Source organism: Aulostomus chinensis, chromosome 2, assembly GCF_037954235.1.
Source record: "Aulostomus chinensis isolate RoL2024-O1b breed Wild chromosome 2, RoL_Achi_v1.0, whole genome shotgun sequence".
NCBI classification, from domain to species: Eukaryota; Metazoa; Chordata; class Actinopteri; order Syngnathiformes; family Aulostomidae; genus Aulostomus; species Aulostomus chinensis.
Window position 1 is genome coordinate 20,354,281 of NC_141321.1, and position 25,589 is coordinate 20,379,869.

Here is a 25,589-nt window from a genome sequence, read left to right on the forward strand (position 1 = left end):
GGTGCGACAAAACCAGGACAGGGAAGGAGCTGATTGGCTGAGAATCACTGGGAAGAGAGCTGTAGCTGATGAGGGCCGATGAACTGACGGGACACATGTGAGCACAAAAAAGGCAGGAAAAAAGACAAAGACAGGAAGTCAAGTAAAAAGAAACACAAAAGAGAAGTGCATTACAAAATAATACAGGAACTGACAAAAAAAAGAGCTAAAAAATGTGGAGAACAAGGATCAACACAAAGATCAAAACTAAGATAGTCCAAATTTAATATCTAATAAAATCTCCTTTAGACGACAACAGCAGATGACATTCTCCTAATCGCTGTGCAATAACAGACCAATCAGATGACAGCTGATCAACAATAGTTGAGGAACCAAGTGGCCATTAACTGCACCACACAGAGTGGATATCTGATGAGAATTGATGGAAGAATTTTAATATTTCTAACCCATCTAACACCAGAGCCAAGAATCTGGAGGAGCTCAGGAGGGGCTTGTTTATTTGAATAACAACAATTTTTCTCACAAAACCTTTTAAATCTCCAAGTCAATTCAAAAACAAAAAAACTCAAATGAATCAGTGAAACTACAGAAATTTCCACAATTTCTTCTTTATCTTGGATACCATCAATGTTTTGGTTCCTGAGTCAAAGATTCTTTTCGCGTTGATTTTCTGCACTCACATCATACAATCGACCACATCTGTGACTGTATTTCCCTCATGTAAATACTCAGTCACCTTTACCTTTTATTTTGGTCTTTTTTTTCCTCAGTCGTCTGCCTTCGCGGAGCACAGCCAGCTGAATATTCAGTTTGTAAGAGCACAACTCCAAACAAAGACCATCTGCTTGAGAGGGAGACTGGGCCTTAACACCTGGAAGTAATACAAGACCAACACTGAGAGAGAAAATAAGGTCGGATCATTGTTGTGTGTGAGGAAGAGATTATGTTCAGAGGAAGGACAGGGAGGTGTACAGCTACACTTTCACCTGAAAAAACTGGACTACAAAGCAGTCGCTGATTATGAATGAAGTGCAAGAGAACATCTGAAAATTAAGAAGTCTTTTGAATGGAAATGACGTAAACTAGAATGACCCAAAGTCTTTCAGGTCTATTATTAATTTACAGTGTCATTATCTTACCATGAAGTAAAATGATACTGGCTGAGGAATAACTGCAATCATTTTTTTCAGTTTTGATGAGATTCACTTGTTGCATTTTCTCTCTCCGTTCTGTGTTAAAGATGCTTTCTTTCCTCGATCATGGAGAACGTGTAGAAGATGGCCGACTCATGTTGTTATCTTACTTTCTGTCAAAGCTATCATGTTTAACTTCCAGTTGGATGGATATTAAATCAAAACGCCTTCCTAAAAACGAATGTGTGTCATCCTAAAGCAGATTTTGAGTTGGAGAAGCAATTTCAGATTAATTGAAAGGCATGGGAATGGACCAAACAAACGTGGAGGAATGCCTCCGACAGGTAATTATTTGGTGAAACCTTTCCAGACAACTAATTCCATTTTGCTGGGTTATAATTAAAGCACAGACACTGTGAAGAGGAAAAGACAACAGCCTGTGAACCTAACAGTGGCACAGTGAACGCTAGCCTGTGACTTCCAATACAATCTGAACAATCCACACAGAAAAAGAAAACAATTCAAGGTGAGGAAAGGGAGGCATGGAGCAGTCTCTCCTTTTCTCATGGAATGACATTAGATGCCAGTGCTTGGTTGTGCTCTAATGACAAGTAAGAGGGGACTGCTGTCTCCATGGCAACAGCCAAGGTTCAATACATCATACCTTGTTACAGTAGTCAAGCGGGGATATTTGGTCAAAAATTAATATATCAAGGGAAGGAGAGAGGTGGAAAGCGTTTGGTATGAGTTTGATACCTGTAGCATTTAAATGGCTTCAGTTTTAATGGCAGTCTGAAGCGGAAGACAACTATTTGAAATAAATACTCAGTGACCTTGGTTTGATATGTTTAGAGTGTCATGTCCACATGGAGAGGACAGTGAGAAGGAAAGGGTTTGTGTGTGTGTGTGTGTGTGTGTGTGTGTGTGTGTGTGTGTGTGTGTGTGTGAGAGAGTGAGTGAGTGAGAGTGAGTGAGTGTACCCTGCAGATTAATCGCACATGATTCACAATAACAGATATTACATCAAACTACTCGGACTCTGGTTTGACTGTTACTGTGTAGGTGGTGTTATAAACTTAACAGTGTACATTGGAAAATGAAGAGGAGAAGGGAAAGAACTGAATGTGTTTCTCATTAGACTCCATGTTTAATTTTTTTTTTTTTGCAGTATGTGCTAGAATGAGGGTGTTGGGAAGGACTGACACGGCCGAGGCACGTACCAGCTGTGAGATCCAGATGCTTGACTTCCCCTGAACTAAACTCCATCATTTTAATGTGCAGGTTTTTAATATATTGTTCTGTCTTGATAGGTCAGGTGTAGTGACAGCTCTGGTGGAATGAACCCTAGTGAATTATCAGCCACTTCACTTGCTAATGAAACAGCTGGACGGTTGATCTGAATACGACCTGTTCACAGAGAAGAAGTGGTCCGTCTCTCACGCTCAGTATATGTATTTGCAGGATATACCACCCCAAGTGAATCTATGGCTCTCTGCAGTGTTCTCATGGGTTATCTCATGGCAGAAAGCCCTTAATGACTCATTCACTCACTTGATAAAAAGGCCTTGAATGGATTTAATTACGGGGTAATCTCAGCAAGACAATAGTCCATGATGATGATAAGAAAGTCCCTCCTATACGGGTGGAATCAATTTTTAATATTTATCATTCCAAAAGCTCTCATGGAGAAAGCTTTAATTAGGACTTTTCTTACTGAGTACCTCTTCAACTCTCCTCTATTTGACATCGGCTGCCCCCCCCCCCCCCCCAGCACAAATAGGGGCAAACTGTTTATCTCACAGGATCTGCTTGAATCTTTGAGATCTGCTCCAAGAGAGTGCCTCTTAAGGGTTAAATTGTTGATGTTAAATGGCATGTTGGATTCTGCTAGCTGCCTGCTAATTAGATAGCAATTACAGCAGAGCTATGTGAGCCTGCCTGTTCCAATTAGAAACACTTTTGCAGCCAGTCTGTCTGACCTTTGCTTTAAAACTTCTTAAATTAATGACAGATACGAGAGGTGAGAAAAAAAAGTCCTTCTGAATGGTTGAATTATCATGTTTATAAGTACATTCACAATTAGAAAAGTGTTTCAACTGCACATTCTCACTCGATGAAGCCATTCGAAGGCCTGAAACACAGGTGCATCTCTTCGCAGGTGTCAAACTCTACCAGACAAGTAATTTCTTATGCGCTTTATATGAATGCTATACAACTAGTCACGTGCATAATGTGGATTGCAGGAAATGGAATAAGGCCGAGTCTGTTTTGAAAAGTGGTCGTGTGTCCTCCCTCTCACTGAGAGGAGCTCTCAGAATGACTGAGGAGTGTCTCAGGCATCCGCAGCACACCTGGTCCACATTATCTCTCCATTTCACAGGCTTGCACCCCCTAACAGGGCAGCCTGGGAATGGGCCTGGCTCTTTCATCTTCCCATTATTATAGCAGCCAGCTCAGGGTCAGGGCCCAGTCTGACAGGCATTCCAGCAGCAATACACTACAACTGATTTTGGTTAAGGCTTAAAAAATACAAAACCAAAGTCAGAGAAATATTAATAAGAACAAGTCTCAAAGCACTTATTGTATAAAGAATTCTTCTCAGAGTTCACATCCTCCCACAAGCTATGTGAAATCCGATGCTGCACCTTGAAGCTGTGCCTCTCGCTTCCCTAACAGCAGCACCTTTCCTCACCCGTGCCTCTAAACCCAAAAGCCTCCTTTGTGGCACCCCTTGACAGATACAGCTATGTATTTACTCACAAACTAACAATAATAACTTTGAAATTATCGTATTATTTCTCAAAGATGCATGAAATATGGAAGTAGTGTTTACAAATGTATGGTGATATCATCTGAATGTTATGTTTCTGCTGGTTTATTACTCTTAAATCTTGTCCGCAGAGGGACATTTGAAGACGGATCAAGGAGAAGCCGAATTCTTTCCTTTCAGCTCTATAACTTCTAAAGGGATTTAACAGACCCCTTTAGACAATCTGTGAAACACATTTATGGAGAAAGGATACACCACCTGATGGTTCAGGTCTGACATGGTACACCCATTATCATTTTGCATATAAGAGCAAAATGAGGTGTAATAATTGATCTCTCATGTACTTTCGCGCACTCTCTCACGACACTGTCAGCACAGCGTTGTTTCGAGGCAAAAACACTCTCAGGCAGAGCTCACCAGAAGCCTTTTTAATGCATCATCACTTTGAGGTTACCGAAATGACACGAGAGGCACTTTGAAGTGAAGTAAAATTATCCCTTATTTCTGCCCCCACAAATGATTTATTAAGGGGTAAAAGTGTGGAAAAGAGGAAAGAAAAAGGGCAGATGAAGGATAGAGAAGGACAAACACATTCCCAGCACATATTCTCTTCATTACGAGTGATGGGGGGAGCCGATCATTCAATTACTGACTGCCGTCACAGGCTAATATTCCTGCCTGTCAGGGCCCATTCTGGCTCAGTTTTGGTCAGAGTTCTTCTGATGGACCTCATTTCCTTTTAAACAGAACCAGAAGGTGCTGTGAAAATGGTGACACCTGATCCTGCATTCAGGAGACGGGAAATGCTACGGCATAGCCCACAGCCTGCCAAGATACCCTCCACACCTTCCCCAGCATGAATCCCACAAGGATGGGAGTCTGCCACTCACTCTACCAGCACAGGTGGGGGCTAACACTAATGCGTGTGTTGTGTAGTTTTGTTTTTTTTTAGAACCTAGTTGGGACTGCTGGGAAGATTTGTTATTCCATTTTGAACCAGGAAAGGAGAAACTGTGATTCAAAAGAAACAAGCGTTTTCCCTTTTAATTTGTTAAAGCACATCCAAGTTTCACCCAGCCTTCTTTTATCTGCCAGATTAGATTAAATTAGTACAACTGGTCCCCAAGGGTGAATCATAATAAGCTTTTGGCATTGATTAAAAAAAAAAAAAAAAAAAAAGAGGAAGGCAACTTGACAAAGCAGAGACTTGTGTTGTGTGGCTTTCAGGTGAGGTGATGAAATCCTTGTTTGCCATCTGCATTATTTTGGTTTGCTGGACAACCTGGAAGTGTTTTGTTTTTTTCTTCAAGTGCACATTCTACATTTTCCTTAAGCCCAGAGCAAGTTAGTGCTGAAAATCTGTTTATTATTGCACATCACATTCTTCCTCATATGATGCAAAAAAGGAGTTTTGGGGTGTTTGTCAACACAAGGCCTGAGTGACTCCCCCTGAAGGACGGGGGCAGGATGTTCTCATCTAAGTGTCTTGGAAGTCAATGCTGGGATGTGTAGAAGTGTGTATTTTGTTTTTTACAGGTTGTGTTTCTCATTAGCCTTGTTGCTGGATTCTAAATAGAAACTGTGCAATCTGAAAAGAAGAAAAACATCCTAAATTTTCCAAAAGAGGTTTAAACTCACTTGAGGTGTTTGCCTTTACCAAAGATGAAGAGCACCTTCGGAGATGGCAACACCTGTTCTGAATACAGTTTGGACTTTGGGAGAATTTATCTCACGTTATAAGAAAAGGACATGCAGACAGATTCCAAACTGAAGGTGACTTGACTCTGTGTAATATTTGAATGGTATGAAATTATCAAACAAATATCCAATCAGCTGCTACCCCCGGCCATCCAGCATAGCTGCATATAGCTAGTGAAGACATATGTGGGATGTCAGGGGTTATTTGGACCATGTAAAAAGAGACAAACGACGAAAGGAAGCTGTCAGCTTCTCTACTGATTGATGTGACCGAGTTAGTGAGGTGTATTCAGAATGATAATCAAATATGAGGCCAAACGTTGAAAAGGTGGGCCATGTACCTTTAGGCGGCGAGAGAATGGGTTTGGAGCTCACATTGCCCCGGGCCTCCGTTAGACTCAGGCGCTAACCCAATTTCACAGTGTGTGAGTGGGTCTGGCCTGTTTCAATGCACCATCTGAGTGCAAGTGCCATCTGGACCAGGCCTGTGAAGGAAATGGCCTTGCTTTTCAAACTAATCGGATTAGGGTGTTTTTAATTCATTTGGGATATGCCCCTGCGTGTTAATTGGCTCAACATGGCCAATGAATCTCGCCCGTTGCTGAAGACCTCTTCCTCAAACTCACCTTCGAGAACGCTCCACAGACCTCTCCTTACCTCTTTTCACATTTTCCTCATGTATATAGCAGAGATTATTATGCTTGTGGAAAAAAAAAACGGATGATTTTCAACTATGTTACATGAACAAAACATTGATGTTCATGTCCCTATATCCTTCAGAACATTTTTTTCTCGAGTCAAGTAAAATCTGTAGATGTCAAACATTTAAATACAGGGGGGAAAAATGTCTCTATTATCCACGAGACAAGCATTCAACATCAGTAGAGTATGAGCTGATATGTCAAGTATCCATGGACATCTTCCTGAGGGATCCCAGTTATCTCTACTGTAACTAATACTAACTAATACTCCCCACTGAAACTTGAGCCTATTTTCTTCACGTCAATTATCATAACTCTGAAGAACTGTTGGCAGACGTCCGCCCCCCCCCCCCGTATTCTTTGAGTTTAACTTAATTGAGTCTTTCTTAAAGGCAACTTTTATTTGTTGGACTATTCTGCATGTCATTTATTAATAATATTTATCACTGATCTTTTTTTTTCAGAGCAGAACACACCCATTCCCTTACACACAATTCCAAAATCTATTGTTTCTCAGATTACATCCGTTCTACCCAGCAGCCACCTCTACTTAAGACGTTCCCAGTGGTTACTTCATGTGTATTAATAAAGCTTGGACACTGGACATTCACGATCTAAATATAAAGCTTCGTGTCTCAGGGTAGATAGAATTTCAGAAGCTGAAGGGATCTGACAAGATCACATCCCATATGGATTAAAACAGTGCTGTGTTATACATATTATACAAGGTGCAATAAGTGATATTTCAGCTCTAGCAAGAGACTGCATCAGTTATCTGCTGAGAATATCATTCAGCTGAACAGGCTGAGCTGGCTCACCTCTGTTTTTACTGGGAAGAGTCCAAACTCAAAGGACCTCTGAACTATCTGCATCTGTGTTTTCACAGCCTGAACAACATCGCCAATTTTGAAAGCCGGAGAGAATTTTTTTAAAAGGGTGCAATCAAGTAATTTGTCATGAACGTATGATGTAGCTATTGTCTGCCAACGAGGTGTAAGTACGTTTCACTAACGTACAGCTGACGTCATCTTGCTAGTTGTTTCAGAGTTGTAAGCTCAAGTTCCATGTTAGTCTGCTGAGGTTGTGGAAACACAACATTTACAATAAATTCACTTCGAGCTACAGAGCATCTCATTATGATATAAGTAAAGAAGCCTTGTTTTCATGACCTTGGTAATAGAGTTCATACATGACAGGCAATTTATCTGCATTTCACATCCTATGTGGTTTGTGTTTACCAGTAGATACTGTACATACTACACATGCTCTATGGACAAGAGTATGCAAAAATGTCTGTAGCACTTGCCTTTAAAAACAGAATACAGACATATTCAAGATTAATCTGGCTCAGTCATCACTTCTGACCTCTAGACTTGTGAGGTGGTGAACCATTTAAGTCCTCCGAAAGAGAACTGCAGCCCTAGTGAGCAACAAGCGGATGAAGCTTGTTCCAGTAAGAGCGTGAATCTTGGTTTGACTGAAGATGAGGTTAGACAGGGACTGTAGATGACAAACCCTGGAGCTTTGCTCTTGCTAGCCGGCGTTTAGCCTGTCCTAGCAAGCAAATGCCGTGGCGGCTACTTACAAGCAATTGTAGAGCTGGGTGGGGGTGCTGATGTTGTTAGGGGTGGGGGCCTACGGTTGCAGTGCGCTGGAGTCTGGACTGTGGGCGAGGGGCCCAATTTGTATCAGTGTTGTAATTACGAGATACTATGAACCATGCAATGTAGAGTACAGTACTCTACCTGTAATTTGTCTGAGCGAGCCACTTTCGGTTAGCCCTTTGCTAACTTGAATCCAGACAAATAATTAAATCATGCAGTTCTTCTGTTTTTCCCCCAGGTTTATCAGACCTAAGCCATTTTAAAGCTGCTACAGCAGCTGTAGACAACTAACACGGAGCCTGTGATTCAGAAGACGGAGACAAAAGTGCTGCACTGTATCTTTCAAGACAAAGAACATTTTATTACATGCAGCCTTGGCCTTTTTTTCATTAAACAGCAATTTGATTTTTAAGACAATTTACTTAAAAAATACAGTTAAAATAGGGAATAATCATATGCCAAATTTAAGCATATTCCGGGAAACCACTTGTGGAAATGTGTCCATTTACAGCGAGAGATCAAATCCCCCAACACACAAAAATTAGTCCAAACCAATGACGTTTATGCTCATACTTTTTTAATGTATCACAATGAGCAAGAAACATACTTGATGAAATATTTTCAAAGGAGTATATTCAATTACCATCTACAATCAACTTAACTAGGACAACAAGGTTTTGTGACAAAAGTTTCTTTAAAAGTCTGAAGTTCCATGTGGTTGTATGTATGTTAGTTTCCATGTAATTTGGTACAGTTTGGAAATCTTCATCATATAATTACAGTAACAAAAAAGCTAACAAGACTACAGTATAGAAAAGACATCAAGAACAACATTTTTGGTTTAACTTGCTCTTTTTTGTACATTGCAAGGCTGTTTTTTTCTACCCCCGGATGGGCTGACTGGAGCCACAGAGCCATGCTTATGAGGCTCGAACGAGGAGTAATCCAAGGAAACAAAAAAGAAAATCTAAAAGCATTAAAAAAAACATTGTGGCACCAGAAGTCACAAAAGGAACAGAGAGCTCCAAGTAACAGTTCATCTTTAAAGTTGGAGCTAATGGTTGTTTGGTTGTTAGTTTGGTTGTTAATTTTGGTTAATACGCTTTTTTTAGTGTAGAACTGCCTCTTTAAGAATGACAGCTTTGAGAACCCGTCCCCTCTCTCTGTTGTCCATTTCTTTGTAGATTATGTAATCAACAGAGAGAGGGGTGAGCCGCCATTTGACTGGAGAGCTTTACTTGTCAACCAAAGACAAGCAGAAGGAAATGAAACAGGTAGCAACATGAAGTGGGAGAAATGAAGCAAACATCTCTGTCCATCCTGTCCTGAAATTTTTGAAAATGTCCATCAAAGAGCAGAAGCAGAGGCAGAACTGGAGAAAGAAAGACAGACAGAAAGGGGAAAGAGGCAGCTGGAGCCACTTAAATTCAGTTCTCTCTGTGTCACATGTCCATTGGTTCCAGAGTCCATTTCCATTGCAGAGTTGTCAGTAATCAAATAAGGAGGTGGTTTAAAGCTGTTTTGAGCCCGCCGTTGGCTCCCATGCCCAGTTTTGGTGTGCCCACAGCCTCTCATGTCCTCCTAACAAGAGCTCCAAAGCTTCCCAGAGTCATTTTTTCTTTTCAGTTCTTCATCTCAGAAACAAAAAAAAAAACAAAAAACAAAAAAACAAAAAAAGTTGACGTCTTGTTTTTAAATATATCTATATCTGTATACAGGTACACGTTCGTTTTCACAGTGGGCAAAAGATGACCTCTACAGCAAAACCTTGTCTTTATCTCTCTCTTTGTTAATGTCCATTAAAATCAAGTATCCCAATGTAAGTTTGTGGATCCAGATATCCACAATAGCATTTTGTGCCACAATAAAATATACACTTATCTGGGGCACAACTTTTTTTTTTTTCTTTTTGTTTCAACTGCATAAAGCTTTGGCCACATTCATATATTCAATCAAAGTAAAAACTGCTCAGTGCTTCGATATTATCAGTTTCATTTCTGATCGTTGTCTTTTAAAATTTGATCTAAGATTTTTCTCGGTATTCATAATCCAGCTTTGTGGTTCAGTTTGTTTTGGTGTGTAACACAAAAAAAAAAAGGCAAACAAGAAACAAATAATTGAATTGATGCTGGCTCTTAGTAAACACACACACACACACACACACACACACACACACACACAGACATACAAACTCACACACAGTCCATGCTGGCAGAATCTGATGTAGAGATTTCAACTTCTACATGAGAGCCAAAAAAGATTACACTTTGGAAATAAGAGAGCAAACAGTATCATTGAGATAATGAATATACAGTAAAAGAACACTATCACACCATAAAGTGGCCAGGACAAATTATCGTTTTCGTTTCTTGATTTCAGCAATTTAAATTCAAAATTAAAGCTAGTGTTAATTTATGATAATAAGTAATATACAAAAATGAAAATAAAGTACAAATATTTATACGAAAAATAACAATACATGTCTGACGTTTTCTGAAATTTGAAATAAAGGAAACACGTTTTTGTTTGAGAAAAACTGTACAACTTAAGAATTTTCCAAATAAGAAAGTACAAATGAACAGAATTCCAGGGAACTGAACTTTGTAGAAGTAGCAAGCTTGCAGACCGAATCTATTGACTTTCAACAGCATGCTGCAGAATTAACATCAAATCACTTGTAGCACTTTAAACACACTTCTGAGATTGTGCCTTGTACTCATTAGGGCGAATATATTGGCTATATAATAAATGGCCAGAAAGTAGTTCCTCACAAATTTAAATAAGTCTTGGTTTTGGTTGAAAAAATAGAAATCTTAGTTCATCGGTTCTTCGTGAGAGCGTGGGGGTACCTATGCACATCCATTTTCATTGCAATAAGATGATGTGGGTGACTTCTTTGGACATGAAAGCATCCTATGTCAAACCAAGGGACATCTTCAAAAAACTTCCTACCTACCAGAAATAATGCTTTGGAATGAAGATGTCCCTCAAGACCTGTTATCAATATGCGCATTCGTGGCGACCCTGCATACACATGGGACAACTGGATTTCCCAGGGATGGGGCAACCACACCTCAGTTAAAAAGCCTTCACTTCCCTCTGAGACTTGTTGAATGGTGACTGGCATGAACGTTACTAAACCTATAAGACGATTTGGTACCAGATGTATTATGTACATTTTTTGGTAACCACTATTACTTGTTTAACAAGTGAGCAAAAACCTAGATTGGATGGAGGGATTTTCAGCCATGTTCCATGCCGGCACAAAATGATGTATGAAGATCACTTTGTTCAGCAACCAGTGATGCAAAGATGTACACAACAGTTTACTGTCACTTTAAAAAATGAGAGAGAGGGAAAAAAAAAAAAAGATTATGACAATTCAAAGCAATTCAATGAAAATGGATTAATCCTTGCTTAAGAAAAATCCATAGTGATATTTGGAATGCACTGTTCTTTACAAACGTCATAGATCATTGGCTTTAAACATTGGTCTGTTCATAAAGAAAATCAGCAAAATGTCCTTTGGAACATATATTCACAGTCTTCAAAGTTCCGTTTTTGCAACAAGAAACAAAAAAGGTGTTGCAGAGGCAAGAAATTGGTTTATTGTTTGTTTTAGTTAAAGCTTAGCCAAAAGCAAAATGAGCATGCATCTAGGTACTTTTTTTTTTTTTTCAAAATTCTACATTAGCAGCAAAACGTATGTCCTTGAAGACCAGACCTTATACATTTTCTTAAAAAAATGGACAATTGAATGTGACAAAAAGTCAAAAAAAGATTAATACCTCTATCTTACAAACTGCAATGGCTCTGTAACGGTGCTACTCCACAATGCAAGGACAAGGGCCCTTTTTGGTTTTTGGTATTTACGTAAAAAAGCCACCTGTTTGCTTGCGAAGAAGCAAAAACGGCAACTCTGATGCGTACTCCTTTATCTTTTAAAACTTTGTTTTCTTTCCTCTAAAAACAGCAACAAATCATCAAGTATAAAGAAGCCTCTTTTCTCATCTTTATGCACCAATGGTGAAAGTGTTTAGTCTTTGGATTTTCTTTTTGTCTTAAAGCGTGAGAATTATTATTAGTATTCTTTTTCATTTTCATTTATGACAACAAAAATGTCAAAATGAAAAATAGACTGTAGCCACACTACGTGAAGAACAAAGGACCTGCTTTGTAGTGTACATATCTACAAATACAGGAGAGCTGAGAAAAAATAAGTGCGAAGATAAGAACAAGTAGAGTGAGAAAAAGGAGTCAGACAGTGATAAGTGCACAAAGGTAACACAAAAATTAAATAAAATTAAAATTTCAATATTTCACCCAGGACCTTTTTTGTTTTGGTTGATGCAATGCCAACCAAATTATAAAATTTAAATAATTCTACAAGAGGATCCTGCCTTGTCAGGAGGGGCATCTGGGTGAAAGTTTCCCGCAAAGCTGAGAATAAGACAGAAATAAAGTTTCGATAAATTACCTGTCCATAATCTAGTCTATCGGAATGACCAAGACAACATCAAATGAAGCGTCTTAAAGTTGGACAATACAAAATCTAAATGTACACAAAGTTTTTTTTTTCAACCTACCATACTGTTTAAATTCATTTCCAATGCAACAATCTACTTAACACCAAAAATGTTCATATCTATTATAAATACAGAGGGTTGGTTTTTTTTTTCTTAATCAAAAAACTCTTTTTATCACCCATTCTTATGTCTGCAATGCTCTCCTTGTCTGGGTAAAATTGGATTGTGATTCTCCCCCATTTAAATGTGTTTAAGTTAAAATTAGCAAATTATTTGCCCTTTTTGAATGCCCAGAAAAATGCCTTATTAAAATTTCACTCAACTTAAGATTTCTATGAAATCAAGTTCTGAAAAAAAGCTCATTTGTTGGAAACAGAAAGTGTAAAACATGGATTTCTGTAACAGAAAAAACATCTGTGATCTGTTGACCTGAGAATAAAATAGACATTACATTATTCTTTTACTTTTGCAAGCCATTGGTATCTGAATGCTTAAATAGCAAGAAAACAGATAGACTATTCTCCCATACAGTACATACTGGCTTTTTGTGACTGTGCTATTAAGTATAAATTATTACAAAACAAAAGGACATCTTGTTGACTCATATTTCTTCAAAAAGGGTTCTTGGGCCGTTTGTCAACTTTGAGGCAGTCCATTGCCATACAGTACAGCATTCCTCTACCATTACCCACAACATAACTGCAGCAATCTTTTCTATTCTCATATATTAGTATGCATGTATTTCAGTTGAGTTAAACAAAACAACAACAACAACAACACCAACAAAAAGAAAAAAAAAACAACAACGAAAAAAACAAACGAAAACCAGCATGTTGATATGGGAAAACAATCCACTAACATTTAAATTTTTGGTTACAAGCTTTGGAATTGCAGTTAGTCTTTACACATCTTTTTTTGAAATTGGTTTGTATACCTTTAATGTATTTTTAACATTGCTGCTTTTTATCTTTTTTCCATTTGTGATTTTTTTTGTCTTTTTTTGTGTTTTTTAAATATTGTCCATCACTGAAAGCTCTTTTACAATCTGATGGAGTCTGTTCCTACACTAGCAAGATTACTACTACAACTACTACTGTCTTTGACAAAGCCAGGCTGCTGCGGCTCCTCCGCCGTCCTGCCCAGTCTGTCTGCTGACTTCTGACTGCTGTCAGAGTCAGACTCGTCTGTAAAGACGTCTGTTGGTATCGAGGTCTGAACTCCTGAGGTGCTCAATGAACTTGAGGTAACCGTTGAAGGTGAGGACACTGGAGGAAAAGAGGAGGAAGAAGAGGAGGGACTGGCATTGGGCTTCCCAGCTAAAGCTCTGGAGAACGGGGCCTGGGGCCAGGGTTTGCCGGCAGCTGTGGTGTTGAGTGGGGTAGCAGAGGAGGAGCAGAGGGATGAAGACACAGCAGAGGATGGCATGGTAGCTGATGTTGTTTGTGGGGGAGGGGGGCTGCTGATGGGATGAGTGGCAGACTGCGAGGTAGATGCGGTGTTAGGATTGGGGAAGCAGGCTGAAGAGTGAGGTAATAAACTAGTAGCGTGCTCTTTGGCATTTCTGGCTGATCGCTTGATTGTTCTGTGTTTGTGCAATGCCGATTCCAGGTGTTGACTGAGTGCTTTCTCCCCATCCAACGTAGTGTCACAAGCGAGGCAGTCATAGAGACTTCCAGCTCCTGCACCTACGCCACTGGGGACACGCAGCAACATCTCTTGCAGGTTTGCCACAGACTGACCAAAAAAACAGTTTGATTTAAGGTGGTTCACAGCCGCTTCTTCCTTGGTGAAAACTGCTTGACACTTGCGGCATGCCAGTTTATACTGCACCTTGGGGACGATGAATTGGTCTACATGGGAGTCCACAGCTTTGCCATCCATCTCATTCTGCTCGGAGGGTACTTTATTATGAGATGAAGAGGAGGAGGACGAGGATGAGGGGGGGTCATTATGAGGGTTGCCCTTTTGCTCCTCTGTTTTCACTGGATCTTTGGCAGATTCTTTGCGATCCCCCAAGGATTGAGGGGGAACTTGAGTTTGGCTCGCCTTGGGTTGCTGGATCTGCTGAAGCTGCCGCTGCTGCTGCTGTAGTGCTTCCTGCAAGCTCTGCTGATATTGCTGGTAATGCTGCAGCAGGGACCCTGGAGACAGGCCCATCAGTGCTTGTGACAATGCTGGGTTATAAGGAAAGAGGCTTTCCATTCCATACATTGGTTGCAGATAGCCCCCCTGGAGGGCCCCAGGGATCTGTGGGGTATAATATGGAGAGAAACCAGGCATGAAGTAGGGCAGGAACTGATTTGTGAGGAGAGCTGTGGGGTCTGATGCCAGAGCAGCCTGTAGGGCCTGAAGCTGGGCAGGGTCTACCACGTACTCCATACCAGGTGTAGGCATAGAAGTGGCAGGAACAGCTGTGTCTGGTTTTTCCTTCTTAGCACTGGCAGCAGAAGTGGAAGGGGCAGGGGTGCTTCCAGTTGATGATGGAGTTGGGGGCTTCTCTGCCTTTTCCTTGGCCTTTTCCTTTTCTCTTACCCTCTCACTCTCACGTTCTTTGGGGGGTTCTGGCCGGGAGCTGGTCTGGGGGGTTGAAGAAGTGGCGTTGGATGTGGAGGTGGGGCTTGAGTGGGAAACAGATGTGTTGGTCTGTGCTGGGCTGGATGCGGCAAGAGATGATGATGAGGGAGGCTTGTTAGGCAATCCAGATGTGGGGAGGCTAGGTGAGGGAACACTGGCACCAGGCATGTTCAGGAGGTTTGAAGGTTTTGGAGGAGTTAAAGCTGGATTTTTGTCAAAGAGAAAAATAAAGAAGAATTAGGCACGTCTTTGTATAAACATTAAATGTATGTGCAATGTTAAAAGGCTATTCAACTACAACAGAAATAACATGTTACCTAATATAGAGCATGGCATACTATTCATGAATTATAGATTCATATTACCTTGTGTAATTATGTGTTTTCTAACAACTAATTGGTAGAGATTAAGATAATTTAATGTTAGATTCTCTGTATAAAGGCATTTAATATTGCTCTTTTAATGTATGCACACTGATGGAAATGAGCAAACACGATAGACTGATGGGGAATTATTTCAAGAAGAGTAGAAAGAGTGCATTCAAGTGTTGTATTATTACTAGTTGTTGCAGTTTCAAGTACAAGTTATGATCACTGTACATTTAAATAATAAAGCTGATAATTTCACTGCATACGAGTCAATGAATGCCTAACGATGACAAACCTGAATTCGACGAGTTAAAGCTGGAAAGAGAGGGGCTTCCAACCCCTGGCAAAAGGACAGGTGGAATGCCTTGCAGATTGGGATAGGCTGCCTGGAGATTCAGTGCCTGCATTGCAGGGTTATCATACATCCCCTGCTGCTGCATGGCCTGCTGCTGCGCCAGTCCTAAAACTTCATTGGCCTTCTTAATGCGGTCCATTTCCTGTTGGGCCATAAGTTGGCGTACAGTGGCTGGGTCAAAGTATTCTTTTTCCTTATCGATCTGGCTGCCAATGGTGTCCTTCACCTTAGAGATGTGTTGCTGGGAGAATATGTGATCACGGACCGAGAGGCGGGCACTGTATTTGACACCACACAAGGTGCATTCAGTCTTCGGCCCCTCGTAGGATGTCTGATTTATTCCAAAGTGCTTGGCCATGTTGAGCTTTGCCTTTTTCTCCTTGGCACGGGCATTTTGAAACCACACCTGAACCACTCTCTTTGGAAGTCCAATTTCATTGCCAAGTACCTCACATTCCAGCATTGTAGGGGTCCTGTAGTCATTAAAACAGGATTTCAACACTTTCAGCTGGAGGTTAGTCATCTGGGTTCGGAAGCGCTTTTGGCCAGGACGATCTCCACTGTCAATGCTCCTGCTGCCTGAAGCTCCAGGACTTGGTGAGCAGGGGTCAGCCAGGCTGGATGTCTCACTGTGGTCGATTATATTTTCATTTTCATAGTCTTTAGCATAATAACTTGTTGCAGGGCTTACCAGCCCTGAGGACATCTGGTCATCATTTTCAAGGATGGGGGCAGTACCCCCAGACTTAGACAGGTAATCACTACTACTCTGACTGTGCTTCGCATCAGCACTGTCATTATCAGCATTGGCCTCATCACCTGTGGTTGTGTCTGTGATAGCTGTATTCACAGAAGAGCAGTCGTCATTATCAAGTTTGCTCTGATCAAAGCTGAGGTTCACAGAAGACATAGCTGCACTCTCAAAATCTTCCATTGCCTCAACTTTAATGGATGAAGGGCTCAGTAGAGCCCTGGGAGACAAATCCATCCCTCTATTCACCGGTGACATGGAAGAGCTTTGTCCATCACTGTTTGAAGGGGCCAGCTGGGAGTAGCTTGATGTCTCCAGAGCATCCATTTTTATTTGTATCCCCTCCTGCTCATTTAACATGCCAGTTAGGGTTAGATTATAGCCAGCACGTTTTGCCTCATGCCAGTGACGAGAGCGAATGTGTGCTTCAAGGGCAGTTTTTGCCTTGAATAGAGCTCGACAAAAAGGGCACCTACGATGAGCTTGAGCTGGCCCAACTGCTCTGAACTGACCTTTTCTCTCCCTTGCTCGGGTGTTTTGAAACCAGACCTGCACTACCCTCTTTTTCAATCCCACCTCATGAGCAATGTGGTCAAGCATTTTACGTGTAGGATTTGAATCCAATAAATACTTCTGATAAAGGATCTCTAACTGCTCAGGTGTGATGGTGGTTCTAAGCCGCTTGTCTCTCTGTGGCTCCTCCCCACTATTTGTGCTGTCATTCTCTCCTGGGCTGGTGCCAGCTTTTTCCTCTAACTTCCTTTTCAGTGAGTTCATGGTGGAGGTGGGGGTGGACGGAGAGGTGGCAGAGCTGCTGGGAATCTGTGGCATTGCACCAGAGAGTAACTGACTAGCCAGGAGAGGATTGCTGGGATCAAACAGCATGAAAGGCATATCAATCGGTCGGTCAAGAAATTGTGGATGGATGAATTGATTTTGCACAGAGAGGAAGTGTAATTGCTGGTGTTCCTGCCAGTGCTCAAAGGAGGGGAAGCCAATCTTGCACTGCTCACACTGGTATGGGATCATCTGCTGTGCCAGTTGTTGTGTAGCAGAGCTCAGGTGGGGATTGAGGCTCATGTGAGAGCTTTGAGATGGGGCCTGGCTTGTTTGTGAGGCTGATGGACCACACTGCTGTTGTTGCTGAGAGAATGAAGAAGATTGATGTTTCATGGTCTTTGAAATATTTGGAATCTTCTCATCTCTCTGAGGTCTGTGATGTTGTGCCTCAGATTGGGGTTGATGCACAATTTCCTGCTTAATCGAGGTTTGGTTTTCTCTTGGATCAGCAGAAATTTCTGGTAGCTGCTTGGACTTCTCATCATAGAGGTTTGAGGTGGTTGCTGGTGATGCCTCCTCTTTATCAGTGGATGGGAGGTGTGAGAATGCTGAAGTGGAAGGTGGAAGAGGGCAAAGACTTGAAGAAGAGGGCATTGGCGTGTGACAGGAAGACCCAGAGGGAGTATAACAATCATGAGACAGGTCCAATGAATCCTCATTTTGGCTGTCGTATTGTCCATCCTCATCTTCATCTTTGTAACACAGCTTCTTTTGGTGTTTTATTAGATCAAATATACGCTGGAAAACCAGACTGCATTTCTTGCACTGGTAGTTAAGATTTGAGGTGCGGATATACCGGTCATTTGACAGTTCTCGTCTTTCACCCTCTTTTCCACCTTCACCCTGGTTTTCATAATTCTTCCTGGCCTTCTGGCGAGCATTTTGGAACCAAACAACAATAACACGCGTGGGGAGACTCAGAAGGTTGGAGAGTTGTTCAAATTCATCATCTTTAGGATATGCATTGGCATCAAAGAAATCTTGCAGGATTCTTAGCTGGTAGTCAGTAAATCTAGTTCTAGATGATCGTTTACTTCCATATAAGTCTTGTTTCTGAGGTTCAGGAGAAGGAGGTTTGGAATCAATTTTGGTGTCTTCTAGAGTTGTTGTTGGCGGGTTATTAAAATTGTATGGGGAATCTTTGTTACGCTGTCTCTCTTTGAAAAGGGTATTTCTGAACCAGTGCTTTATGACTTTTTGCTGCAGTCCTGACTTGTCTGCCATCTCTTTGATCTGTTCTTCATTTGGTGAATTGTTAATATCAAAGTACTGTCGCAGGACCCTAAGCTGGTCATCTGTGATACGTGTCCGTGGCCTCTTGTTCTGCTGCTGCTGTAGCATGGCTGGTGTTAGCTGTTGTTGATAGAGCTGGGCCAGGTCTGAGGCCAGGCTTGGTTCAACAGATGGTAACTGAGGGGGCAGTTGAGTGGGCAAAGACTGAAGAGACATGGGCTGCATCATTAGCGGTGAGAAGAGGGGCAAATCCATTGGCATGGGGATTTGTGCCATTGGAACCGGCGGCTGTGGGGTAGGTACAGTTGGAGGTGTGAGTGAAGCAGCAGAGACAGGAATATTTGGTGTGGGAGCTCTTTGGGGTGGTGGAGGAGGAGGGGGCGGAGGAGGAGGAGGAGGTGGAGGAGCCGGAGAAGCCTCTGGTGTTGGGGGTCTCAGTGGATAGAGTTTATCATAATGCTCTCTGTATTCCTTGGCGAATCTCTCAAGGGATCGAAATGGAAAGAAGGCCTGGTGGATATGCTCCTGGTGACTCTTTAGAATCAGTATATTTGAAAACAGCTTGCCACAGGCTTCACATTCCAGCTTCTCTAATCCCTCAATGGGGTCCACCACTTTTGTTATCCCACCCGGACCACTTGATCCTGTAGTTCCAGCTGCCTTTTTCTGAGCTTTCTGTTTATTTTCATTGTACTGAATCACTAACTCAAACCCAAAATTTTCTAGCAGGGCTTTGGTTGCATTTCCCCGAGCATCTGAGGCAATCCGTGGTGGAGGTAAGCCAGTATCATGGTTTATAGTTATTGAAATATGTTGTATTTCCTTCTTTTCTTTTGACTTGCTGTCTGCTGAATCTTTATTGACATACTCCTCATTTTTTTCAGTTGTGTCCTTCTCTCTTTGCATTTCTCTGTCTTTCTCATTGTGGGAGGAGGAAGGCTTCTGCTTCTTTTCCACCTGCTGGAGGAGAGATGCACTCTGCTGCAACAATGCCATCTGCCCCTGGGTCTGAGAGTGCGACTGCTGATTTTGTTGCTGCTGCTGCTGCTGTTGCTGTTGATGTTGTTGCTGAAGATGGTGGTGCATCAGTTGTTGTTGCAAGCAGCTCTGTTGAGCCTGCTGAGCTGAGTTTTTTAGATCTTCCAGCAGAGAGGAGGTGGTGGATCCTGTTAGGCCAAGTGCTGAGTTGCTGATGTTGATCTCTGGGTTCAGCTGAAATTCTGCTCCAGGTATATAGAATGGAAATAACAACTGCTGCTGTTGCAATGGGAGAAGTGCATCAGTTGTCATTGGGAAGTGCTGCAGAAGTGCTGGGTTGAAAAGCTGTGATTGTAAAAGAGCAGCCTGCTGCTGGAGCTCTTGCTGAAGCTGGGCTTGAGCTTGAGCCTGAACCAGTTGCTGTTGTTGTTGCTGAAGCTGTTGTTGGCCCCTTGCAGACAGCATATCTGTAAATTTAGCCTTTTTAACTTCATGGTTCTCAGATGGTGAGGAATGGCAGCTAATTGAAGAATTGCCCAAGTTTTCAATGCTATGAGTCTGGGTCAGGTGGTTACCTCCAAGAATATTTTGAGCCGTTTGAGACCCAGAAGAACTGTGGTTGTTAGAGTGTGTAGTTGAATTGCTCGCTGGGCTTGGACTGGATGTTGATGTGCTGTTGCTTGACCCTCCGCCATTTACACCAGTAGCACTGGCAGAGCTAGTGATCCCTCCTGCGGCCTCAAGTTTGGCTGCTCTAGCTTTCGTTTGGTGTAGAACAGACCGCATGTGAATCTCCAAAGTGGAACTCTGGCTATATGCCACATTGCAAGTGCTACACTTGAATGGCTTGTTATCAGGGCTGCTGGTAGGCTCCGGCTGACCAGATGTGGACTCCTGAAGAGCCCTCTTCACCTTGTGCAGGTGTGACACAGAGTTATAGTGAACCAGAAGAATGTTCTTCTGGGTGAAAGACTCTTTGCATACAGTGCACTTGAAAGGACGAGATGGATCTAAAAACTTCTCCATAGTAAAGTTGGGGCCCTTTCTGAATGGCAAAGCACGTTTAGGTTCAGTCCCAGAATCTTCAAGCAGTGAGCCAGAGTCACTCCCTGTTGGACTTTGTTTTTCCTCCGGGTCACTCTCATCTCCCTCTTTGTCATCTTCTCCTAGACTTCCATGCTCTTCACCAAGGGATGGGTCACCCATGACCATAATGTCACCATTCATCAAGAAGCCCCCATACAGCTGCTGGATATCGGCTTCACTCAGCTCCAGGTGGTTGGTTTCCAAATGTTTCTTCAGAGCTTGTAGTGTTCGGAAGCTTCGCTGGCAGAGGCAGCACATGGTGGCTGCCCTGATCACATGGTACTGTGAATGAAGCTGCAATTTCTCCACAGTCTTGAAGGCCAAGCTGCATTGGTTACATCGATACTTGTAGACATGGCGATCTGAGACGGGCAGCTGGGGCCTTTTGTTGTGAACTTCATTGAAGTGCATCTGGAGAGAGTTGGAGGACTTGAACACTTGATTACAGCCTTTCTTCCAACACAGGAAACCAGTGGCATCATCCCTCTCTCTCTCTTGTTGATCCTCCAGAGGTGACTTGCGAGTCTCTACTATTTCTGTAGGTAGTGATGCTCCCTTGTCTGGATCAGCATCTGATGCATCTGTGAAACAAGTAAACCACAAGATGAGAGAAATTCATCAGATATTTATACCAAAGAAAGAAATGTAAACATGCTTGTGTGAATCATGGCCTTCAAATTAAAATGAATCCTGTTCCATGATACGAGGATGATTCAAAACAAATACGAGAAACAATTGTAATACATTTATTTGCTTTGTAATTGTTGAAGGATTGTATTTGTAGAAAGTGAACCTAGTCTAGCTCCCAAATTTATGAGATACTCACCGACTTGCTTCTTTGTATCTTCAGAGTTGGAGTTGGCTATGGCATGAGGGGGGTTCTGGGACTCTCTATCAGGACCAGGTACAGGAATGAACATGCTCGCTGGCAGTACATCAGTTGCTGTCACCTGTAAAAAAAAATCAAATATGAATTATCTTGCAGAATGGAAATTTACATTTGTACTTTTATTGATATACAAACTTTAAAATTTTTACATTTTTTAAAAATTCATGTACTATTAAATGTATATTCAATTGGATTCACACGATTAAACCATACAATTACTTTGCAATAGGTCTGACCCATTCAATCAGGATGAGGAACCTCCTGTCTCTCAGTATCCCATCTTCTTTACTTTTTAAGACCAATTAAAGAAACTAAAGAAATAAATTCGTCCAGCCATCTTACACCTGCATGACTATTCACTGGTGACACAACAGGGGTGTGCAGCCTTGGCTTGCCATCACTGTTCACAAAATACTACCCTTCAGTGCAGACGTTCACGTAGTTAGCATTCTTGGTTCTGTTTGTTGTGCCACTAGTAAAACTGTGCGCTCCTTTATGTAGGTTATATCCATAGCATATATTCAGAATTTTCAAAAGAGATCCCAAACTCCATGTGTTTACAAGTCTGGACAGCCGTGACCTCTGCTAATTCAATGCCTGTTTTCTATTATCCCTTCACTTCAGTACTAACACTTCACAATTTATAATAAATCTTCTTAAAAATCGATAACTCATGAAAATAATTCCTTTCTTCTTTCAAGTAATGTTAAATAAAGGGAAAACATCTTGATTTTATCCCTTTGGACATCCAGTGTTGGCGTGGCATCCCTGGTTCTTAACTCTAGGTTATCTAATGAAAGGGAAATGATGCAAAAATTAAACAATGAATAAATAGAAAGAATATAAGCAGAAAAAATACCATATATTCTAAAATAGTTTAACAGCATTCTCAAAAATCTTCTAAAACTGTCACAGCTGAACACACTGCAGCATATACAGTAGCATACAAGCTAGATCAGAATCCAACTTAATCACCAGGGTTATAATACATTCTAACACTACGGCTGGGATTATATCTGTTGTGTCATCACAGGTTCATCGATTATTCAGCATTTCCCCTCTTTGTTTTTTATTTAATTGCTCCTTTTTAAATGTAGAAAAATCAATACAAACAGAAAAGTCATTAAAAAAAAGCAGACAAAAAAGCAGCAAACAATTATTTACATTACAAAGTGGACAGTTTCTAGACAACAGCTTCATTAGACAATTAGAGGAAAAAGCAGAATATCCCAAGGTCACTTTTAATTTGGTCTGTCTAATTGGCAAACATAGTTTAAAACGGCAAAATCATCCAGCCAGACCCCGAATTAATGAAGCACAATTATTTTCATTACCCCTATCTTAGACAGACTAAAAACGAAAGTGACACATGGACTGAGAGGGAGGGCTAGGGAATGTACAGAACTGTGCAAAATGTTTAGGCATTTAAGATGGTCCACTAACACGTTTGTCTTTGATATTTGTTTTTAATTCATCTTACATTAATATCTCATTTTAAGTGCCAAACCAATTAACAAAAAGGGAAAAATTCTAGTGAAACAATGAAATGTAATAATAAAAAGGCTTCCCAGAAGAATGGCTGCGGAGCATAAATCCAGTGGTCAGCCTCAGACATGAAGTGCTACAGATGAAAGACAGCATCGACCTCACTTTACTTTTGAAATCAAAGGATATCAAGCAGCACCATTAACTCAACTAACAGGGAGGGACAAGTGGGACCCTGGTACACCCGCCTCCATTGAGGAGACGTTTCATCAGAGGTATTCATGGAAGATTCCTCCACTGTAGCCACTTACCAATGCACAAAACAACAAAATGTGAGCTCCAGAACAATGGAACTAGTTGTTCTTGAGTACAAGGTCAAAATTTGAAATATTTTCTGGCTAGTTTTTCTATGTAGTGAGTGTGGGTCTGCAATTCCACAAATGCAATTGAGGATTTCATCAAAAGCAGTGATAGACAAAGTTGAGAAATACCGCAAATTCTTATCCATCTTGCAAAACCACATTAGTGCCTTCTTCTGCAGCAAGACAATGACACTGAGAATACAGCCAGAGTCATACAAAATTATCTTCAGCCAAGTCAAAGAGTCCTGCAGTTATTATTCTGTTCCTTTTTGTCCAAGTCCATTTGTTAGAATCGGTTCTTTCACCTCTGTTACAATACTGTGATATTCTCATATGTACAGGTTTGAGTGTGGTGGCTTCCTGTATTTTACCACTTTTATCAGCAGAGGCTGCTGCTGGTCAGGAAAAAAGCATAAAGCTTCTTTAATTGATAAATAAAAATTAATCTTGGCATATTTTTTGAAGGCATCAAACCTTTTGCACAGTAGATGTCTTTATCCTGTATATATGAGTTGCACATGAGACAAAGACATCAAAGACCTTGGGTGGGAACGAAAGGAGGGAGGAGTACAGAGACAATAGGTGGATGAAGGGATGAGAGGTGGGAGAGTGAGCGTATCATTATGCATGCTTGGTAAGAAATAAAAGTCACCTATTTCAGAATTAATTACGCTCCTCTCCTTAGACGTGTGAAAGGGATAAAGTACATTTCCAGCTACATTCACTGCTTATATAAAAGTGTGGGCTTTAATGTGTGTTATATTACTGCTGTTCTGTCACGGTCCTCTTGTCGTGCTTTAGTACATTACAACCTCTATAAAAGAAATAAATATTGTCATCTACCATACTAATGTGCTTGCCATTTACTTTCTAGATGCAGGATGAAGATGGCTAGGCAGCAATGTTTTAGTGTGTGATTATCCGGCATCCATTTAGCTTCACTGGATAGAACCGAACAAAGATTTGCCCAGTGATTTATAAGAAAACAGGGAAAGTAAAACTTTATTTCCCCTTGATGAGCATTAAAGGAAGCACAGAGGGTATCCTCTCAGTGGAGAACAATGCCCCAGAGCTTTGCAGTTGATATAAATCCAATGAAAGTAAGAATCAAATGTCACCACCAAAAAACACTATCTATCTATCTATCTATCTATCTATCCACCTACCTACCTACCTATCTATCTATCCATCGAGTAGTGAATATAACATTTTGATTGCCTGCACTTTAATTAAAGGAGAGAAATATTAAATGTCCGTCAGTGAGTTTAACATATTCAGTCAGTTACTTTATTTTGACAAGCACACAGGTGATCATAGACATGACGAGAATGCCAGTGTCGAAATAAATGAACAGAAAGCTGATGAAAGAAGCATGAAAAGGAGGACAATGAAAATAAAAAATGTGCATATTAAAAAGGCCCAATGAGCGGATGGTCTAACTGCTGTTTTGACATCTGGAGAGAACTCAGGGACCTCATACCTCTGCCAAAGCAGACTGCCATGCTTGGGCCTTATTAAAGCTGCAAGCAGTGATGTGTAGGCCCTCGCGGGGGACACCCCCCCCCCCCAAAAAAAAAGGTGCAGTTAAATTACATCTAAATTACTAAGTGTACTTTAGATGTAAATCAAATGATGTTTGTGAAAATAGGCCTGCTGCTTGTAACTGCTAAGTGGCGTTATGACATATATTCAGCTTGAGGACATTTTTGGACCGGGACTCTCATTAAAATTGTTGAGAGACCAGTTACAACACTTTCCTCTTCTATGGCAAAACCGGCAGCCTCGCCACAGTTGTAAGGTAAACCCGCAGTTCTCAAAGTAACCCCAACCCAAGATCTCAAGGTGTTTCAGCACAAAAACTTCATTTGATCGTTTGATCTTCACCGCTCCATCAACTCTGGAGAAAATCTGCCTCATAGTTTGTAATCCTGCTGACAGATAAACATGACTCCTTAGTGAGGGAAATTAACAACTGTCTTTAACAAAATGCAACATTTACAATCTGGAGAAGAAAAAACAGGAAAAACGACAGTAATGCAGCATCTCCAGAGTGAGGGACTGGTTCATATTAACGACTTATCTTCGTGGCATTGCTGAATGGTTCTACTGGCCCTTGGTCTGACCCGCTGACTGCAATCTGACAGGCTGTAATGTGTTTAAGGAGCAATATGTTGGGCCTGTACAACACAAAAGAGTACAGATGGGCTGTGGTTTCCTTCACCCTTACACAAAATTT

General features: G+C 41.3%; 1 protein-coding gene across 3 annotated transcripts in view; it reads right to left on the bottom strand.

The window, feature by feature from the left end:
* Nucleotides 1-9,986: 9,986 nt before the first annotated feature.
* The window catches only part of zfhx3b (zinc finger homeobox 3b), a 331,796-nt gene continuing 316,193 nt past the window's right edge, over nucleotides 9,987-25,589 (bottom strand). For all 3 annotated transcript variants that reach the window (XM_086183541.1, XM_086183558.1, XM_086183549.1), the window contains 3 exons: nucleotides 21,444-21,567; nucleotides 15,670-21,198; nucleotides 9,987-15,209 (listed from right to left, as the gene is read on the bottom strand). In XM_086183541.1, the coding sequence (XP_086039667.1) occupies nucleotides 13,471-15,209; nucleotides 15,670-21,198; nucleotides 21,444-21,567 (7,392 nt within the window). In that variant the 3' untranslated portion in view covers nucleotides 9,987-13,470. The remainder of the gene's footprint in view (nucleotides 15,210-15,669; nucleotides 21,199-21,443; nucleotides 21,568-25,589) is intronic.